This window comes from Apium graveolens, chromosome 7 (genome assembly GCF_009905375.1).
Source record: "Apium graveolens cultivar Ventura chromosome 7, ASM990537v1, whole genome shotgun sequence".
In the NCBI taxonomy this organism is placed as follows: Eukaryota; Viridiplantae; Streptophyta; class Magnoliopsida; order Apiales; family Apiaceae; genus Apium; species Apium graveolens.
Window position 1 is genome coordinate 259,968,577 of NC_133653.1, and position 23,054 is coordinate 259,991,630.

The following is a 23,054-nucleotide window of genomic DNA, read 5'->3' on the forward strand; positions in this document are numbered from 1 at the left end:
CATGAAAAATAAAAGAAATTTTTAAAAACAAATAAGTTTACTATGCTAGTTATTAGAGATATTATATCAAACATTACAGTGCACCATTGTAGTGCATCATTGTGATGTGTTCATGGTGAATTCCATTACCAATTAAAATTATCATTAAAAAAATAGCATTTCATTAGATAATAAAGCAACTAGTTAAGTAACCTATCATAAAATAAAGAAACAAGTTAATCATGTAGAATTATACACAAGTGGAATCATGGCTTTTGCAAAAAAAACAACCATCAATTTATTGAATTTTTTTAAAGAAATGAGAATTACAAGCCATAGTTTGAACCCTATATTTTAGATCATAAATTGAACCTGTGGATGACTTTATGATATTTAATAGTACAAAACATACTACTTAATTATTAGCAGTCACATCTCCTTCTGGTTGGGGTTGTGGTACTAGCCTACGATGGAATGAACGGAGACAACACCTCCTCCCCAATGCTTGCAAAAAATTCCTGGCACCCGTCCAGAGCGTGCCCTCCTGCCCCTTCTGCTTGATTCTTGGTACATTCCATATATGTTACCACAGTAGCTCTAGTGTTAATGAAATTTTTGTCTCACCATTTCCTCTTGGATTTATTCTTTTCATTATTACCTGAGTTGGTGACAAAAAAATGAAGTGAGTACAATGCATATAAAAGTAATTGATGGTGATACTTAACATCAAATAAACTGTGGGAGTGAAGGTATGAGTTGAAAAAGGAGTTTGCAAATACTTACACTTTGAACCATACAAGTTATTGCCATGTCAAATAAAATGTTCACTTTTAATTTTATTGTAAGGTGAGAATGTTACCAAAAAAGAATGTGTAAGGTCAGCACACAGTTATCACGAGGTTGTTCAATTGTTCAATTTTTTATATGTTAACATATGTATACTCTTATATTATAAATGCTTAAATCCCTCCAACCAAAATTTAAAATTTTTTAATTTATTTGAAAAAATTAAATAATGTATCTAATATTACTACAAATTTTATGAATTATTATTCAACTTATATTCTAACCGCACTAACTTCTTTCCTAGCTTTTTGTAGAAAAGCATACACTTCCAAAATTAATTTTATTAATTCAAATTATAATATAAAAAACTAATTAATAAATTAAGAAAAAAATAAAAAATATATTAAAATAAAATGTGAAATCACCCACAACACCACTCTTATTCAAAACTCCCACTTTCCTCTATCTAAATTTTTGATTCCTAAATATCTTAACTTAAATAATCTCAATAATATAAAATAATTATTTTAAATCATTTATTTTTTTATAAAATAATACAATCATAAAATAATCACTCAGTTCATCATGGTTTGGCTAGTAAATATTAACTTATTATAATGGGTTAATGGCGGATTTTTAAATGTTCATTATATATAATTGTTCAAATTTTAATTTTAATTTAATCATCCTAATATGACATGTGTGCTTGCATATTTACAAGTGTAATTATTTTGTATATGTAAAATAATTTTGTAGAATCAAATCTAAGATATTTCAACAAATTTTATATTTACGACATAAATTAAAGAATTTAGAAAGATCCAAATTATAATTTATACTTTACAAATTATTTGTCTACCACTTCACATAATGTTTATTTTATTTTGACATAGACCCGTGATTGAAAAATATATTAATTATTTAAAAAAAATTAAATTTATATTCTAGAGTACTATAATATAATAATAGGAATGGAGTATATTTTGTTTGAACGGTTGTCCCCTATTTTAATTATTAATAAATATATAAATATTATTATATACATGTTAAACTACTAAATTACTAAAGTACTAAATTTAATTTTTTATCCCTTTAAACTACAACCAAAACTTATTCTACTAAATTACTACGATCACAACTTCTTCATAATTCTTTTATTATGTTATTTACTAAGAATTATAAATAAATAGTATTATTATATACATGTTAAATTACTAAATTATTAAACTACTAGATAGAGTCTGGCTAAACTAGACCAAAACTCATACTACTAAACTACGACCACAGTTTCTTCCTAATTCTTTTATTATAAATCTATATTTATTATATATTTAAATAAATATATTAAAATTATTATATGATTCATATATACAATTTTAAAATAAGGTCAAAAAATATTTAGTTCAACATTCAGAGCATAGTAAACAAAGTTTTTCGAGTAATCAAATAATGGATAATTTGATTGTTCATGAAAAATTAATGGTTTTTAACGTTATAATACACATAGTGCAATAAGTATCATACCTCTGATACCATAACCGGATCATGACTATGTCTTAAGTACCACCATTCATTTTCCTACCACAAGTGTGTTACCATTTTCACAACGAGTATATTTGAGTCAAATATTATATTTGAATTAACGGATAAATATTTATGTCGCTCCATCATTTTACCTATCTAAATCATATTGACCACTCTCCATTTAAGATTACATATTCTTGGAAGAATATTCAACAACCTTGATACATGAGTCTTTTTTTGTATATGCCTTATAAATGAATTACTTAGCCGAGAAAATGAGCGAACTGAAAAATCAAGAAATAAAAAATTTAAAGACGTACATACATCGTTTGGTTATTAATGAGTTTAACCATCGTTTGGTCGACTATCAAAAATATTTAAATGGTAAAGTAAAGACAAAGAAAATAAACTCTTCAAATAAAGATTTATTTCTCGTTATGAACTTGATCAATCTTCCAATGATTTAGGATATTTCTATCGAGTATCATGAATAATTTTAATCTCATAAAATCCTAAAATTTATTCTTTATCCAAAAGATGAATAAGTTATCGAAGATGAGCAATAATAATTAAAATCAAATAAATGAATTTAATCAATATGAATGATAATAATCTTAATTAACCCAACAAAGGAGTATTTCCTTAAAGGTATTTCCTTAAATATTCTCAAAACAACATTCGAATAAATTACCAATAATCGTTTAAACCAACTGAATATATCAAAGAGTAAAGGTAGAGTAAAGGTAGTACAACTTGCCTTCGTCCAACCTTCAAGCTAGGAAACCCCGTCCTCACCATGTAATTGGAAGTAATTGCAATCTGATTCCAAGATATAACCGAAACTTTTCAAATAACAAAGTACAAAATATTAATCACGAAAATAAAATTTATAATAATAACTTCCATAACTAACTCTCATATTTATTCTAAAATCAAAAAATATCTCCAACTCGACCGAAATAAATATTTAAATATAATTTTCTTTAATATTTATGCTCTATTAATATCCGACAAAAGGATTAAAAATATTGCCAGTCAGATTATAACTTTCAAAGATTCCATTAACTCTTATCATTACATATCCAAATTTGAAATCTCGCAAAAATTCTATTACCACTTGCACACTCCATATAATTCTACTTTTAATCATTGTTTTTTACTTACAAATCTCATATTTCTTTTAAATTTTAAATTTGTATGTCTACATTCTTAATTTAGAGTTTTAATTTAATTAATCCATAAAGTTAACTTAGCCAACTCTTTTAAATATTAAATTAAATTAAATTAAATCCCCCAAATATTCTATTCTAACTGATCTCCATTCTCTATCTTCACCATCATCTCTCCGACCGTAGTGGTTGCCAACGGTAGCAATGATGGCGCCAACATTAGCACCACCGATTTTTATCGTCTCTCTCTCCCTCCCTCCTTCTCCTTTCGTCTGTCTACGACTATATTTGTCTTTCTTCCTCTCTCCCACTTCATCTCCCATTTTCTACCAAACTCACAATCTTTCTTTGCTACTCTCTGTCAATTAGGAAAGATGTCCAACAACTCACGATTTGACTACTTGATATTTTGTTATGATTGGTTCCAATCCTATATCATGAAAATCAAATATAGAACCAACGCACTCTAGGTCATATGTAAAAGATAGAATAATGTGCTTTAACTAATCTCACTTATAATTGCAATGACTTTTTTACTTAATAATTATCATATATATATATATATATATATATATATATATATCTTCTATGTATCCCACACGAGTATATTGTGATAATCAAGCAGCCATACATATATCTAAAAATATATTTTCCCACAACTAAACCAAACACACTAAAATAAAGTGCAACTTTGTATGGGAGAAGAGTCAAAAAATCATTCAACTAACCTACATCCGATCAGTTGGTTACCACACCAATATATTTTACCAAAGAGTTAAGCGTAAAATCATGTCTTAAATTAGTATTCAAGCTCAACCTTTGTCGAGAATTAATATCTACCCTACCTTAAGATGCTATTAGACCTAAATAGTAACATGTTGATGTATTATTGTTAAAAAAGTATTTAGATATACTTAATTATATATTTGTTATACACACACATATATCTCTATACATATATACATACATATATTTATATATATATGTATGTAGAAATAGGGTAAGGTTCTAGAGACACTATCATTATCAAGAGACGGGACTAGATCCCGGGTACTCAGTACTATACTACAAAATATTGTTCAAAATAATTATGTTCTTATTATACAAAATACATTTTGTTTATATTAAAATGACGAAATATCGTATCACGATATCTAAATATATACACTTAAAATATTCATTTATGTAAATAGGGTTATGCTTGAATAATTGACGCTAATATGATATCTTTAATTTGCTATGCTTGTTCTAGGAAACCTCATTGTCACGATTTAATCATATAAATATATTATAAAAATGGAAGAGGATACTATTATAAGTATATTAATACTTTTATCATTATTTATATTTTTAATTAGCTAAGTGTAGTTTTTGTCCTGAATTTAAATTATATTAAATTTGTCATTCACCCAAATATAAGCTCATCCTAGCTAACTCTTCCTTTCACATAAATTTATTACTTTTCGTCTTTGATCTAACCTTGGATCGAATCATGGATTGTCATTTTCTTTAACTAGAGTTTTAATATAAATGAGATAATCATGACCATAGTATGAACATAATGAGATAATCATGGCAATAACAATAAAATGTTGTATTTTTTGTATTAGCATTGGTATAAGGCTAGATTTATAAGTGATAAAATTACATTTCAACTAAAATCATTTATGATTGTGCTTGGCTTGACAATCCTCCTCGCATTACCACTACAACAAAATAGGCCAATTACGACGACCAACTTACGACGGAAAAAAATGTGCGCCCAATTTACGACGGAAAAAAGTAAAGCGTCGTAATTATTTACGGCGAAATCCAAAATCGTCGTAAGTTTAGTATTTTATTAATAAAATTATGCACGACACGATTAAACTAAAATAAAAATTATTTGAAGTTGCGACGATTTAAACATTTCATCGTAAGTTAATTATTTTTATTAAAATTTTAAATTGAAATTGAATAAAAAAATATTTTATCTAAATTTACAACGAAATATTTGCGACGGAAAATATTGGAACATCCAATTTACGACGGAAATAAAATTCATCGTAAGTTATCAAAGAGGGAAATTTAACCTTTTCCCCAAAATTTTGGCGGTAAATTTGACTTTTCTCAATTTTTTTGCAGATAATAATTTATGACAGATTCCGTCGTAAATTAGCACATGATTTTTGATAATTTCAATTTTTAAAAAATATTATTTCATGATCCAACCATATTAATGCCAACATTTATTTGTTTGGGTGACATTTCAAGAATTTCAGAATAAATTAAATATTTTGATAAAATAATTTAATATGAAACATTGACTATATCACTAATATATATATATATATATTGGCATTCATACGGTTGGATCGATGAAAAATATTTTTAAAATAATCGAAACACAAATTCAGAACTAAACACTAGTTAATTGTACTAGTCGAACTAGTACTTGACGGTTAAAATGACAAACCAAATAAATTTATTTTGATATGAAATTTTAGTTATAACACTAATATATGTATTTATTTACATCCATACGGTAGGATCGTTGAAAAATATTAGTAAAATAATCGAAACACCAATTTAGGAATAAACACTAGTTAATTGTACTAGTCAAACTGACGTTTAACTGTTAAAATGGAAAACCAAATAAAAGTATTTTGATATGAAATTTTGTTTACATCACTAATATATATATCTATTCATATCCATATGGTTGGATCATTGACAAATATTTTTAAAATAATCGAAACACTAATTTAAGGTTCAACAATAGTTAGCTATAGTAGTCTAACTGATGCTTCACTTTTAAAATGTCAAAGCAAATAAAATTATTATGATATAAAATTTTGGTTATATAGCTAATATATATCTACTGACATCCATACGGTTGGATCGTTGAAAAATATTTTTAAAATAATCGAAACACTAATTCAAGATTCAACACTAGTTAGGTCTACTAGTCAAATTGATGCTTGACTGTTAAAATATCAAACCAAATAAAATTATTATGATGTGAAATTTTGGTTATATCACTAATATATATATCTACTGACATCCATACGGTTGGATCATTGAAAAATATTTTTAAAATAATCGAAACACTAATTCAAGAGTCAATACTAATTAGCTCGACTAGTCAAACTGATGCTTGACTGTTAAAATGTCAAACCAAATAAAATTATTTTGATATGAAATTTTAGTTATATCACTAAAATATATATCTATTGACATCCATACGGTTGGATCGTTGAGAAATATTCTTAAAATAATCGAAACACAAATTCAGAAATAAACACTAGTTGGCTGTACTAGTCAAACTCATGCTTGACTGTTAAAATGGCAAATCAAATAAAATTATTTTGATATGAAATTTTGGTTATATCACTAATATATATATCTATTGACATCCATATGGTTGGATCGTTGAGAAATATTTTTAAAATAATTGAAACACAAATTCAGAAGTAAACATTATTTAGCTATACTAGTCAAACTGATGCTTGACTGTTAAAATGTCAAACCAAATAAAATTATTATGATATAAAATTTTGGTTATATCACTAATATATATATATATCTATTGACATCTATACGGTTGGATCTTTGAAAAATATTTTTAAAATTATCGAAACACTAATTCAAGATTCAACAGTAGTTAGCTGTACTAGTCAAACTGATGTTTGACTGTTAAAATGTCAAACCAAATAAAATTATTTTGATATAAAATTTTGGTTATATCACTAATATATATATCTATTGACATCCATACGGTTGGATCGTTGAAAAATATTTTTAAAATAATTTAAATACTAATTCAGGATTCAACACTAGTTAGATGTACTAGTCAAACTGTTGTTTGACTATTAAAATGTCAAACCAAATAAAATTATTTTGATATGAAATTTTGGTTATATAATTAATATATAAATCTATTGACATCCATATGGTTTGATCATTGAAAAATATTTTTAGAATAATCGAAACAATAATTCAAGATTCAACACTAGTTAATTGTACTAGTCAAACTGATGTTTGACTGTTAAAATGTCAAACCAAATAAAATTATTTTGATATGAAATTTTGGTTATATCACTAATATATATATCTATTGACATCCATACGGATAGATCGTTGAAAAATATTTTTAAAATAGTCGTAACACTAATTCAGGATTAAACATTAGCTAGATGTACTAGTCAAACTAATGCTTGATTGTTAAAATGTCAAACCAAATAAAATTATTTTGATATGAAATTTTGGTTATATCACTAATATATATCTATTGAAATCTATACAGTTGAATCGTTTGAAAATATTTTTAAAATAATCAAAACACCAATTTAGGATTAAACATTAGCTAGCCGTACTATTCAAACTAATACTTGACTGTTAAAATGACAAACCAGATAATATTGTTTTGAAATGAAATTTTGGTTATAGCACTAATATATATATATCTATTCACATCTATAGGGCAGGATCGATGAATTTTTTTTTTAAAATAATCGATATATAAATTCGGGACTAAACACCAATTAGTTGTACAAGTCACATTCATGCTTGACTGTTCAAATGACAAAACAAATAAAATTATTTTGATATGTAACTTTGGTTATATAACTAATATATGTATCTATTGACATCCATATAGTTGGATTGATGAAAAATATTTTTAAAATAATCGAAACATAAATTCAGGACTAAATACTAGTTAGTTGTATAAGTCAAACTCATGCTTGACTGTTAAAATGACAAATCAAATAAAATTTCATCTATGTTTCAATGATCAAATTATCACGAACCCTGTTACTTTCGATAAAACCTTTGCATTTTTTAATTAAACGAATGTATTATTCAACATAAATATAATGTTAAATAGTAAATTATCATTTTGTACCTTAATATTTCTTCTAATTAGACATTTATCATTCTTATTTAAGGACAAAAAAATCTTATTTAAATTTGTTAAATATCGTTTATTAACAAAACATCAGCTAAATTATAGAAAAAAAACCTAGCTATTTAACGGATCGGCCCATAAGCCCATTAATCATCATAACCCAATTTCTTTCCACCTTACTCTTCCCCTAAACTTTAACGCTGTGTTCTAGAAATTTTTTTTGGAGAGAAAAGAAAAGAAATGTAAAAAATATATTTCTTAGCTTGTTCCCGAACAACTTTTACGAAAGAAAGGAAAAGAAAGCTACAGATTTCGGAAGAAGTTTTCTTTATTTTTGTCTCCAAAATCTTCTTCCCACTTTTGGAAAGATTAGGAGAGAAAGGAAAATTGGTTATTTTCTATTCTTTTCTTTTCTACCCTTGGTTGGGGAACACAGCCTAAATCTCACAATCTCGGCCTCCCACACTCCTTCACCTTCCTTCTCAATGCCACACCATCCTTATCTTTATGTATCTTGTTCTATTCTCAGCTTGATCAGTAACAGTGTCGAATCACAACCATAACTCTCTTCAATTTCAAGCAAACAAAAATGAATTTAAAAATACACCGAGTCCAATTAGTGGTCCTAGATTCGAGAAACAAGGAAGCTATTCGATTACAAGTTCTTCGATTTTGGGAGTGATTATGAATATTGAGGTCTGTGTTTACGGCTATAATCTTGTTTTGGTGTTGTTTTTTATTTATTTTATAAACTAATACCTATTACTCTTTTTATATTCTGTTCAATTTGATAATTAGGTTTTATAATTATTTGAATTTGATATCGGATAATGTGATGTTTGTATTGGATCTATGATTTTAGGATTACGGAAAGTGTAGTCGTACTGATAAATGTTGCGTGGTTGCAAGCATGGTGTGCTAGTTCATTTTTTGTCAGTGTTAATGATGAAGAGTCTAATTAATTACCAATGCTTGTTTTGGTTGGACATAATAGCTTTTAGAAAAAACTTGCTTTTGTGACACTGATAAACCCATCTTACTCACTCTCAGTTACATGTGTTGGATTAATCTTAAACATTTGTCTTTTATTTGTTTTGAATAAATGTAGTAGAATCAGTCTTTGTCACTCCATGTAGTGGCTAGTTTGTAGGAGTTTGATTTGGTCAGGATAGTTGAAGTAGTGGTAGCAGTAAGTCCTGATTTCTAGGAGAGTAGTTTCTTTGTTTTGCAGTATATGTACTTCATTCTATTGCCAATAAAAATGACGTTTTTTTTCTGGCAAACTTAGTCTGTTAACTTATGCATTGTTTGTAGTCTGTTTACACTCTAGTACGCAGGTTTTTAACAAGAATTGGTATCAGAGCTTTGTTAGTTCTCTGTGAAAGCCTAAAATGTCAGCGACGGATGTCAAAGGGAAGGTAGGTGGAGGCTTGATAGGTTTGAGCTATCCACTGCTGAGCAAGACTAAAGGTGTATCTACAAGCACAGGGAGTCTGGGGAGCCGTAAAACCAAGCGACGAGAAGGCAGTCATTGAAGATAAGGTGGACAAAATTGCTTTGGCTATGTTATATCAAGGACTTCCTGAAGAACTTTTGCTGACCATTGCAGAGAAGAGTACGGCAAAGGGAGCTTGGGATGCTCTCAAAACCATGTGTCATGGAGCCGATCGTTTCAAGAAAGCAAAGGTTCAAACATTGAAGTCAGAGTTTGAATCTTTGAATATGAGAGCGAATGAACAGCTAGATGAGTTCTGTCTGAAATTGAATAGTCTTGTCTCCAACATGCGAGCGTTAGGAGAAGAGGTAAAAGAATCCTATGTGGTGAAGAAATTGCTTCGTGCTGTACCATACAAATTTCTCCAAATTGTATCCACATTGGAACAATTTGGCGATTTGGAAACGTTATTTGTGGAGGAAGTTGTGGGTTCTCTGAAAGCGCATGAAGAAAGGATGTGAGGCAGTGGAAAAGGAGAACTTGGTGATGGGCAACTAATGCTTACAGACGAGGAATGGGCAAAGCGTGAAGGAAGTGAAGGAAAACTACTTCTCACTCTTGAAGATTGGCTGAAGAAGAACAAACAAAAGGCGAAAGGAGGTCGAGATAAAAGCCATTTCAAGTGTTACAACTGCTCGGGATATGGACATTTCGCAGCAGATTGTAAGAAACCTCGACGTTCCAGGGAGTTCAGGGAGGAATCGAATATGGTCAAATGTGATGATGATGAACCGGCCCTGCTCTTAGCCAAGTGTTCAGACGAAGGTCCAAAGATCACTCAACTGAAGGAAGTTAATGTTGTGCCTTCCCAGATGTGCAAAGTACAAGACAACTCCAATGTCTGGTACTTAGACAATGGTGCATCCAGTCATATGACAGGATTTAAGTGAAAATTCACTCAACTGGATGAACGAGTGAATGGAGAAGTGAGCTTTGGGGATGGGTCCAAGGTAAAGATCGAAGGGATGGGAACAGTAACATTCGAGTGCAAGAATGGCGAGCTTCGATCTCTGGAGGGAGTGTACTACATACCAACCCTTCGCAATAATATAATCAGTCTTGGACAGCATACTGAAAAGGGCAATCGAATTGCAATAAAGGGAGACTGGCTCTGGGTCTACGACACACAAGACATACTTCTAATGAAGGTACGAAAATCCCCTAACAGACTTTATAAAATACTACTCAATAGTCCAAAGGATTTGTGTTTATTGTCAAAGAAGGAAGAGATGTCCTCACTGTGGCATAACCGCTTGGGTCATGTAAACTATCATGCACTCTCTCTGATGTCCAAAGAAAGGATGGTTGAAGGAATGGCAAAGATTGTTCAAACAGAGGAAATATGTTCAGGGTGCTTGATCTCAAAACAGGCACCAAAGAAATTCCCGTCCAAGTCACAGTTCCTTTGTGGACCTATCCTCGAGCTGATACACGGAGACCTTTGTGGACCTATCCTTCCTGAAACGGCTTCAGGAAAGAGGTATTTTTTCTTGCTTGTGGACGATTTTAGTAGATATATGTGGGTGTATTTCTTGCATAACAAAAGTGAAGCTTTGAATGCATTTAAGATTTTTTGTTCTCTGGTTGAGAGAGGACCATCAAAGAAAGTCAGGGTACTTCAAACAGATCGGTGTGGGGAATTTATGTCCAAGGAATTCAATGATTATTGCGGAAAAACAGGGATTAAGAGGCACTTTACAGCTCCATATACTCCACAGCAGAATGGCGTCATCGAACGACGAAATCGCACAGTAGTGGAGATGTCTAGGAGCTGTCTAAAGGACATGAAACTCCCTTCTTTCTTGTGGGGTGAAGCGGTCAGGCACTCTATCTATTTGTTGAATAGATTTCCAACTAGAGCTTTATCAGGTGGGACTCCTTATGAAGCATGGAATGAGAAGAAGCCTCACATTGGCTACATCCGTGTCTTTGGATGTGTGGCACATATAAAGATTCCAAGCCAACAGTTAAAAAAACTTGATGACAGGAGCAAGCAAGTCATTCACTTAGGAAAGGACCCTGGAACCAAAGCATACCGTTTGTTGGATCCACATACCAACAAAATTCATGTTAGCAGAGATGTTATGTTCGAGGAGGACAAAGCATTGATGTGGGATGAATTAGAGTGTACTAATGACACCTGCAAAGAAGGCTTCAGTGTTGAAGGGTTTCCAGGACCAGTTGAAAGTGATGAAGAAACTGAAGTAAATGAAGAAGAGGACATAAATAGTGAAGGCTCTGAAACTCTCGACAGTCCAGGTGACACACAAGGTGGAGAAAGTAGTCGCACAGCAGCTTCGCCCTCTTCAGAATTAATTCAACACTCAAGTTATAATCTTGAATCTGAGAATTATGACGACAGTGTCGAGCCAAAGAGGAGCAAGAAACTCTTTGATATTTACAACGAGACAGAAGAAACTCAGCTGGAGGAGGAATTGTACCTTATGGGAGTCAAGGAACCTGTAAACTTCAAACAGGCTGTTAAAAAGAAAGAGTGGAAGGAAGCCATGGAACGCGAAATGAACTCGATCGAAGAGAATAAAACCTGGAGGCTTACAGAACCACCGAAGGGAAAGAAAATCATTGGTCTGAAATAGATTTTCAAGCTGAAAAAGGACGTTGAAGGAAAGGTGATCAAGCATAAAGCCAGAATCGTGGCTAAAGGCTACGCTCAGGAGTATGGCGTTGATTTTGATGAGATATACGCTCCAGTAACGAGGCTTGAGACAGTCAGAATTCTCTTGGCCCTAGCTGCAAAGAGTGAATGGCAAGTACACCACTTAGACGTAAAGACGGCATTTCTGAATGGGGAAATCTGCGAGGATGTGTATGTCACTCAGCCTGAAGGTTTCGAGATTAATGGAAAGGAAACCATGGTGTATAAACTGCTGAAAGCCTTGTACGGGCTGCGACAGGACCCTCGGGCTTGGTACGCAAAGTTAAATGCGTGCCTCGATCAACTTGGCTTCCAGAGATGCTCGTCTGAACATGGAGTGTACACTCGGACTAAGGGAGAGGAAAAATTAATTGTAGCAGTTTATGTAGATGATCTTCTTATAACTGGAAACAACGTGGAGGGGATTGAGAACTTCAAGCTCCAAATGAGTCAGAACTTTGAAATGACAGACTTGGGGAAACTCAATTATTACTTGGGAATTGAAGTTGAACAAGGAGATGGGTGCATAAAACTGAGTCAAACTGGGTACGCAAGGAAGATAATAGAGAAAGCTGGTATGATGGGATGCAATCCCACTAAGTACCCAATGGATCCTAAAGAGCAGATTGACAAAGATGAAGGAGGCAAAGCTGTTGATGTAACGCAGTACAAGAGTACAATTGGAGGGCTAAGATACTTGGTGCACACTAGACTTGATATTGCGTACGCAGTCGGAATTGCTAGCAGGTATATGGAGAAACCGACCATGGTTCATCAGAATGCTGTGAAACGGATTTTACGCTATGTGCAAGGAACGTTGCATTTTGGATTGGTTTACTCGAAGAGCAATGGAAACAACATCGTCACTGGTTTTGCTGATAGTGACTTGGCTGGAAACATGGATGACAGAAGAAGCACAGGTGGTATGTGTTTTTATTTGAATGAGAGTCTTGTTACTTGGGTTTCTCAAAAACAACGTTGCGTGGCACTATCGTCGTGTGAAGCAGAGTTCATGGCTGCAACTGCTGCTGCTTGTCAGGCCATTTGGATGCGAAATGTACTAAGTCAGATTACGACTGAGGAGGTTGGTCCAATAGTGCTGTACATTGATAATAAATCTGCCATAGACTTGGCAAAGAATCCCGTTTTTCATGGAAGGAGTAAGCATATTCATGTTCGCTATCATTTCATTAGAGAATGCGTTGAGAGAGGTGATGTGGTGCTGAAACATATTGCTAGTGAATACCAGAAAGCCGATATTCTAACTAAAGCTTTAACCACTGTCAAGTTTGAAAGGATGAGGAGTCTTCTGGGAATCAAGGATCTGCAGGTTTAAGATTAAGGGAGAGATATGTTGGATTAATCTTAAACATTTGTCTTTTATTTGTTTTGAATAAATGTAGTAGAATCAGTCTTTGTCACTCCATGTAGTGGCTAGTTTGTAGGAGTTTGATTTGGTCAGGATAGTTGAAGTAGTGGTAGCAGTAAGTCCTGATTTCTAGGAGAGTAGTTTCTTTGTTTTGCAGTATATGTACTTCATTCTATTGCCAATAAAAATGACGTTTTTTTTCTGGCAAACTTAGTCTGTTAACTTATGCATTGTTTGTAGTCTGTTTACACTCTAGTACGCAGGTTTTTAACAAGAACATGGCCTCTAACTTCTATTCTGTTTGACCATCCGGGAGTTATACCTTTTGTCTTTTGAGCATTATGTATACGCTGTACATTACCAAAATGGTCCTCTTTTCAAGATATCTTTTGAATTAGGTTTGGGTGCCTTCAGCTGGAAAATAGCTTACTATTGTATGTCTTCCTTGATGAGAGTAATTTTCGTCTTACTGAAATTTTTGCAAAATTTTCTGTATATATATATATATGATGAATGCCATTTAACTGTCATTTTATAAGTGCTCTTGTTTTTTCTTTTAGAGAGAACAGATGGACGCTTGGGAATTATGGAATTCCTTTCGTATTCTATGTGAGCATCATAGCCAGTTATCAATTGCACTTGATATCTTGTGAGTAAAGTTTTGTAAATAACTGTTACAAAGTTTGCAACTAGGATACATATTATTCTGAAATATATCTTATAAAGTGTATTTGTTGTTAATTAGGCCTTCACTTCCTTCAGCAAATTCACTTGGGCGTTGGTTCGGAGAGCCTGTTAGAGCAGCCATCACTCATACAAATGTATAAATCATGGACACTCTTTGCACTTTGCCCCTCTGCAAAGGTTTTGAGTTATTAATACTTTCTCTCATGTACTTAATTTTACAGTCTTTTCTGACGAACGCAAAGGGGTATCCATGTCTTTCTAAGTGTCACCAGAAGCTAATGAGCGGGTTTTTTAATCACTCGATTCAGGTGATCAATGTTCAATAAAAATATCTTCCGACTTATACAGTACTAAACCTTGCAAAATGTTTTAAAGTTGATTGGTATAACTTCTTGATAGATTGAGTAGGGAAATAGATAGATGCTATATATTAAGGTGAGAGAGAGAGAGAGAGAAGTGAGGAAGGGAGACAGTGGGTTTAAATAGAGTTGGGTTTGGTGGAGTGAATAAAAATGGAATGAAATTTGTGCAGTATAGGGTAAAATATTCATAATTAAATGTTCGATATGCTAGTTTACGGTGCACGGTGCCTAATTAATACATGTTTTAATTATGTGCCTATATGCTATGAAACTGGTTAATTGTAGTCGTTATTGCTAGATTATGCCAGGTTGCTCAAATGTCGTGTGTAAGTTGATGTTTCAAGTTGTTAATTTTTAAGAGATTTAACGCATTGCATTATGTTTGTATTTATAGTTGAACTGCTATCAGGTGAGATGTGTTTTTTATTTGTGTAGTGACAGTAGCATTACAAACCCATTGTCTCGCCAAAGGCCTATGATGTATCAAGACCCAAATGTGCAATATGCACCTGTTCAAAGTAGGGTTACTACTAATCCTGTTCAACAGAAGATCACTGATTCAAGAATGCATATGCAACAACAATATCAACACTCTGGATATTTGTTGCCAACTCAATATTATCCGCAACGTCATCCACAGTTGCAGCAACCTCAGTTCATTCATGCGGATTCGCAGTATGTCCAACATCTTCCCATGGGAGGAGTGCCAATGCAAGCATACTATCGTGTATATTCTTCCAAGCAACTGCAACAATACCCAGTGTACTATGTGCCTGCTAGACAGACCCAAGCATACAACATGCCTGTGCAACAAGCGGATTATAGTGAAGTTGCTGGTACCGCACCTGAAACTACTGCTCAGTTGTATAATGGTATTTACATTTTTGTATTACATATCGAAAGGTAAATATTATTATAGAAGTTGAGTGGCTAAGAGAATATTTATGTAAATTATGGTATTTTCAACTTTTGATTTGTATAATTGTGTGCATAATTGCTTGTTATAAAATTCAAATTTTAATTTTGTGTTGAATTGGGATTCAATTGTATTTAGAATTTAATTTGAAAGTTGAATGGGTGGAACCAGAATAGCCTTTTAGAGAATAAAACTTCCGACGGAAATTCTGGGTTATTTATGACGATTGTTCATTGTTTTGTTTTAGTAATTTATTAAAGGTGGGTCCCAAAATATTTAAATTGACGATTTTTTCTGTCGGATGTTAACAACATACGACGAATATTTTCGTCGTAAATTTATTTATTATTAAATTGTTAATGTGGGCCCACGTTCACCAACTTACGACGCAATTTTATCTTGTGACTTAAAAACGAACTTACTACTCGACCAAAAATGACGATTTTTTTTCGTCGTAATTGACTCAATTACGATGATTTCAGTTCAAAAAAACTGTAGGTAATTTCATTAGTGGAATTAGATTCAATTTTCAAGGGCATTACTTATGTTTTGCATTGTATAAAATATGTTTTATATAAAATGAAATATTGAAAGATGGTATCACGATATCTATTTGTATAGATTAAATTTATCATTTTGGAAATAAATATATGCTTGAACAATTGACATTAAGCTGATATCTATAATTTGCTATGCTTGTTCTAGGAAACCTTCTTTGTCACAGTTTAATCATAAAAGTGTATTATTAAAAAGAAAGAGAATACTATTTTAACTATATTCCTAAATTTGTCATTATAAATATTTTTGGTTAACTAATTTTAATTTTTTTCCCTTAATTAAAATTACTTTAAACTAATCATTCACCCAAATCTTAACTCATCTTGGCTAACTCCTCTGTTCACATCAATTTTATTATTTTTCATCTTTGATATAGACTTGGATCGAACCATGGATTGTCATTTTCCCTAAATAGTGTTTAAATACAAATCAGATAATCATGACCATAGTATGAACATTAGGAGATCATCATAACAATAATATGAACATGTTGTGTATTTTGTTTTAGTATTGATATAAGTAACAAAATTACAATTCAATTAAATTCGTTTACACAAAAATAACGATTATAGAGCCTAAGTTCATATAAGGCCAAATTTATAAGTGACAAAAGTTCGATTGAACTAAATTCGTTTACACCAAAATTATCGAATATAGTGCCAAAAGTTGTGATTGTAAAGTTGGTAACAATTACATCATGAAAAATAAAAGAAATTTTTAAAAACAAATAAGTTTACTATGCTAGTTATTAGAGATATTATATGAAACATCACACAGCACTATTGTAGTGCATCATTGTGATGTGTTCGTGGTGAATTCCATTACCAGTTAAAATTATCTTTTAAAAAATACATTTCATTAGATAATAAAGCAACTAGTTAAGTTGTTAAAGCATTGTAACAGATCATAAAATAAAGAAACAAGTTAATCATGTAGAATTATACACAAGTGGAACCATGGCTTTTGCAAAAAAAAACAACCATCAATTAATTGAATATTTTTTAAAGAAATGAGAATTACAAGCCATAGTTTGAACCCTATATTTTAGTTCATAAATTGAACCAGTGGATGACTTTATGATATTTAATAGTACAAAACATACTACTTAATTATTAGCAGTCACATCTCCTTCTGGTTGGGGTTGTGGTTCTGGCTGTGGTTCCGGTTGTGGTTCTGGTTCTCGTAGTTGAGTGACTAGCCTAAGATACTTGTAGGGGTTGTGACCTCTTCCCCAATGCTTGCAAAAAATTCCATATATGTTACCACAATAGCTCTAGTGTTAATGAAATTTTGCTCATCACCATTTCCTCTTGGATTTATCCTTTTCATTGTTACTTGAGTTGTTGACAAAAAAATGAAGTGAGTACAATGCATATAAAAGTAATTGATGGTGATACTTAACATCAAATAAACTATGGGAGTGAAGGTAAAAGTTGAAAAAGGAGTTAGCAAATACTTACACTTTGAACAGTACAAGTTATTGCCATGTCAAATAAAATGTTCACTTTTAGTTTTATTGCATTGTATTTATAGGAGGGAGGGGAGAATAAGTACATCCATTGAACTATAAGATGAGAATGTTACCAAAAAAAGAATATGTAACCGCACACAGTTGTCTTCCACTTCACTAGCATGGTGTTGTTCAATTGTTCAATTTTTTATATGTTAACATATGTATACTCTTCTATTATAAATGCTTAAATCCCTCCAAACAAAGTTTAAACATATTTAATTTATTTAAAAAAAATTAAATAACGTATCTAATATTACTACAAATTTTATGAATTATTATTCAACTTATATTCTAACCGTACTCTTATACAAATTATAATATAAAAAACTAATTAATAAATTATAATATTAAAATTAAGAAATGTTTATTTTATTTTGACATAGACCTGTGATTAAAAAATATATTATTTTTTTTTAAAAAGTTAAATTTATATTCTAAAGTACTATAATATAAAAATAGGAATTGAGTATATTTTGTTTTAAAGGTTATCCCCTATTTTAATTATTAATAAATAAATAAATAATATTGTATACATGTTAAACTACTAAATTACTAATATACTAAATTTAATTTTTCAATCCCTCTAAACTACAACCAAAACTTATTCTAATAAACTACTAGGATTACAAATTCTTCCTAATTTTTTAATTATTATATTTATTAAGAATTATAAATAAATAGTATTATTATATACATGTTAAACTAATAAATTATTAAACTAGTAGATAGAGTCTGCTAAATTAGACCAAAACTCATACTACAAAACTACCACCACAGTTTCTTCCTAATTCTTTTATTATAAATCTATATTTATTATATATTTATATAAATATATTAAAATTATTATATGATTGAATAAATACAATTTTAAAATAAGGTCAAAAAACATTTAGTTCAACATTCAAAGCATAGTAAACAAAGTTTTTCGAGTAATTAAATAATTGATCATTTGATTAAATAATTAAAGTTTTCTAACTTTGTAATACCGATCTGTCATAATGTCTTAAGTATAATCCCTCTGATATTTACCTATCTAAATCATGTTGACCACTTTCGATTTAAGATTACATATTCTTCGAAGAATATTCAACAACCTTGATACATGATTTTTTATTTGTACATGCCTTACAAATAAATTACTTTGCTCAGAAAATGAGCGAACTGAAAAATCAAGAAATTAACAATTTAAAGACATACAAACATCATTTAGTTATTAATGAGTTTAACCATCTCGAACAACGACTTTGGTCGACTATCAAAAATATTTTAATGGTAAAGTAAAAACAAAGAAAATAAACTCTTCAAATAAAGATTTATTTCTCGTTATGCACTTGATTAATCTTCCAATGATTTAGAATATCTAATTGAGTATCACGAATAATTTTAATCTCATAAAATCCTAAAATTTATTCTTTATCCGAAAGACGAATAAGTTATTGAAGATCATCAATAATAATTAAAATCAAATAAATGAATTTAATCAATATGAATGATAATATTCTTAATTAACCTAATTAAGGAGTATTTCCTTATCCAAAATATGTTAAAAAGTAGACTGAAACATCGAGTACAATATGAGTTCGATAATAAACTTATACGCATTAAGGAATTAGAATTTAAAATTGTTTAATTAATAACCATTCCTTAAATTTACATAAATAATTAAATATTCTCAAAATGACATTCAAATAAATCGCCAATAATCGTTTAAACTAACTGAACATATCAAATAGTCAAGGTAGTAGAACTTGCCTTCGTCCAAACATCAAGCTAGGAAACCCCATCCTCACCATGTAATTCCAATCCGATTCCAAGATATAACTGGAACTTTTCAAATAACAAAGTACGAAATATTAATCTCGAAAATAACATTTATAATAACAACTTCCATAACTAACTCTCATATTTATTCTAAAATTAAAAAATATCTCCAACTCGACCAAAATAAATATTTAAATATAATTTTGTTTAATGTTTATGCTCTTGTAATATCCTACAAAACGATTAAAAATAATTCAAGTCACATTATAACTTTCAAAGATTCTATTAACTCTTATCATTACATATCCAAATAAATCTCACAAAAATTCTATTACCACTTGCACACTCCATATAATTCTACTTTTAATCATTGTTTTTCACTTACAAATCTCATATTTTTTTAAATTATAAATTTTTATGTCTATGTTCTTAATTTAGAATTTTAATTTAATTAGTCCACAAAGTTAACTTAGCCAACTGTTTTAAACATTAAATTAAATTAAATTAAATCCCCCAAATATTCTATTCTAACCGATTTTCGTTCTCTATCTTCACCATCATCTCTCCGACCATAGTGGTTGCCCACCGGTAGTAATGATGACGCCGACAGCAGCACCACCGATTGTCATCGTCTCTCTCTCTCTCCCTCCCTCCTTCCCCTTTCGTCTCTCTACGACTATCTCCCAATTTCTACCAAACTAACAATCTCTCTTTGCTACTCTCTGTCAGTTAGGAAAGATGTCCACCAACTCATCCTTCACTACAAGAATATAAGACCAAATACAACCGAATAAATTCAGACGGTCTAAATTCGACCGATTTCGGTTATTTCATTGGGCATGGCTAAAAATAACCGCTATCGGTTGAATTTAGTAATAAATGCGACCGAATTTTTTCTGCGGTTGAATTTGACTCCATCAAAAAATTGAGGGAATTTTCCCGCCAACTAAATTATTTAGAGCTCCTAAATTCTACCGCTAGCGGTCGAATTTAGCCATACCAAATGGAGGGATATTTTCCCGCTCTTTTTGTTTGAATTTGCTGAAGTGGTAAAAAACGATTTCAATCGAAACCGGTTAAAATAACTAAAGTGATTGCTAGCGGTTATATTTAGTAAACGGAAAAACATTAAAAATGTTTAAAAATTAAAATAGTATTATCTATAGTAAAAGACTATATATTTATATACAAAAATAACATTCATCACATATACAACTATTTTATGGTGGCGAAAAAATATACATTATGGGAGAATTTTGATTTTTTGTGTTTGATAATATTCTAAAATTTAAATATTTGTCATATAGCAAACCAAATAAATTTATTATTTTATGAAAATTTTGTCGTATCACTAATATCTACAGGTCTTGACATCCGTATAGTTGGATCTTTCATAAATATTTTTAAAAAAATCGAAACATCGACATGGGACTAAACACTGGTAAGTAGTACTGGTCAAATAACTGGTTGACTGTTATAATAACAAAACAAACAAATTTATTATTTTCTAAAAATTTTGTCGTATACTAATATATACAGGTCTTGACATCTGTACGATTAAATCATTCATAAATATTTTAAAAAAATAGAAACATTGACATGGGACTAAACACCGGTAAGTATTACTAGTCAAATAACTAGTTGACTGTTATTATAGCAAACCAAATAAATTTATTATTTTCTGGAAAAAAAATTGTATCACATATATATACATGTCTTGGCATCCGTATGGTTAGATCATTCATAAATATTTTTAATAAAATCAAAATATCAACAAGGGACTAAACATTGGTAAGCAATACTAGTCAAACCATTGGTTGACTGTTAAAATGGCGAACCAAATAAATTTATTGTTTTTTGAAAATTTTGTTTATCACTAATATATACAAGTATTGACATCCGTATGGTTGGATAATTCATAAATATTTTTAAGAAAATCGAAACATCAACAAAGGACTGAACACTAGTAAGCAATACTAGTCAAACCATTTGTTGACTGTTAAAATGGCGAACCAAATAAATTTATTGTTTTCTGAAAATTTTGTCATGTCACTAATATATATAAGTCTTGACATCTGTATAGTTATATCATCATAAATATTTTTAAGAAAATCAAAACATCAACAAGGGACTAAACATTGGTAAAAAGTACAAGTCAAGCCACTGATTGACTATTAAAATAGAAAACCAAATAATTATTTTTTTCAGAAAATTTTGTCATATGCTTAATATATACATGTCTTGACCTACGTATGATTGGATCATTCATAAATATTTTTAATAACAATAAAATATCGACATGGGACTAAATACTAGTAAGCAATACTAGTCAAATAACTGGTTGACTATTATAATAGCAAACCAAATAAATTTATTATTTTCTAAAAAAATTGTTGTATCACTAATATATACAGGTGTTGACATCCTTACGGTTGGTTCATCATAAATATTTTTAAAAAAATCGCAACATCGACATAGGACTAAACACTGGTAAGTAGTACCGGTCAAATAACGGATTGACTGTTATAATAGCAAACCAAAAAATTTATTATTTTCTCAAAAAATTTTCATGTCACTAATATATACAAGTCTTGTCATCCGTACAGTTGGATCATTCATAAATATTTGTAAGAAAATCGAAACATCAACAAGGGACTCAACACTAGTAAGCAATACTAGTCAAACCATTGGTTGACTGTTAAAATGGCGAACAAATTTTTTTTATTATTTTCTGAAAATTTTGTCATGTCACTAATATATACAAATCTTGACATCCGTACAGCTGAATCATCATAAATATTTTTAAGAAAATCGAAACATCAAGAAGGGACTAAACACGGGTAAGAAGTACGAGTCAAGCCACTGATTGACTATTAAAATAGCAAACCAAATAAATTTATTTTTTTCTGAAAATTTTGTCATATGCTTAATATATACATGTCTTGACATCCGTATAGTTGGATCATTCATAAATATTTTTAATAAAATCAAAATATCGACATGGGACTAAACACCGGTAAGCAGTAATAGTCAAATAATTGGTTGACTGTTATAATAACAAATCAAATAAATTTATTATTTTCTGAAAATTATGTCGTATCACTAATATATACAGGTGTTGACATCCGTACGGTTGGATGATACATAAATATTTTAAAAAAATCCAGACATCGACATACGACTAAACACTGGTAAGTAGTATAGTCAAATAACTGGTTGACTGTTATAATAACAAACCAAACAAATTTATTATTTTCTGAAAATTTTGTCCTATACTAATATATACAGGTCTTGACATCCGTACGATTGGATCATTCATAAATATTTTTAGCGGGATTAATAATAATTATGATTTTATTTTAGCCCGATTCTTCAAATTTCACTAACTACA

General features: G+C 30.4%; 1 protein-coding gene across 1 annotated transcript; it reads left to right on the plus strand.

Moving 5' to 3' along the window:
• Positions 1–9,737: 9,737 nt before the first annotated feature.
• Positions 9,738–10,302, plus strand: LOC141674774 (uncharacterized). The gene is made up of 2 exons (XM_074481475.1): positions 9,738–9,764; positions 9,835–10,302. The coding sequence occupies exons 1-2, from the start codon at positions 9,738–9,740 to the stop codon at positions 10,300–10,302; spliced, it is 495 nt and encodes a 164-aa protein (XP_074337576.1).
• The last annotated feature ends 12,752 nt before the right edge of the window (positions 10,303–23,054 follow it).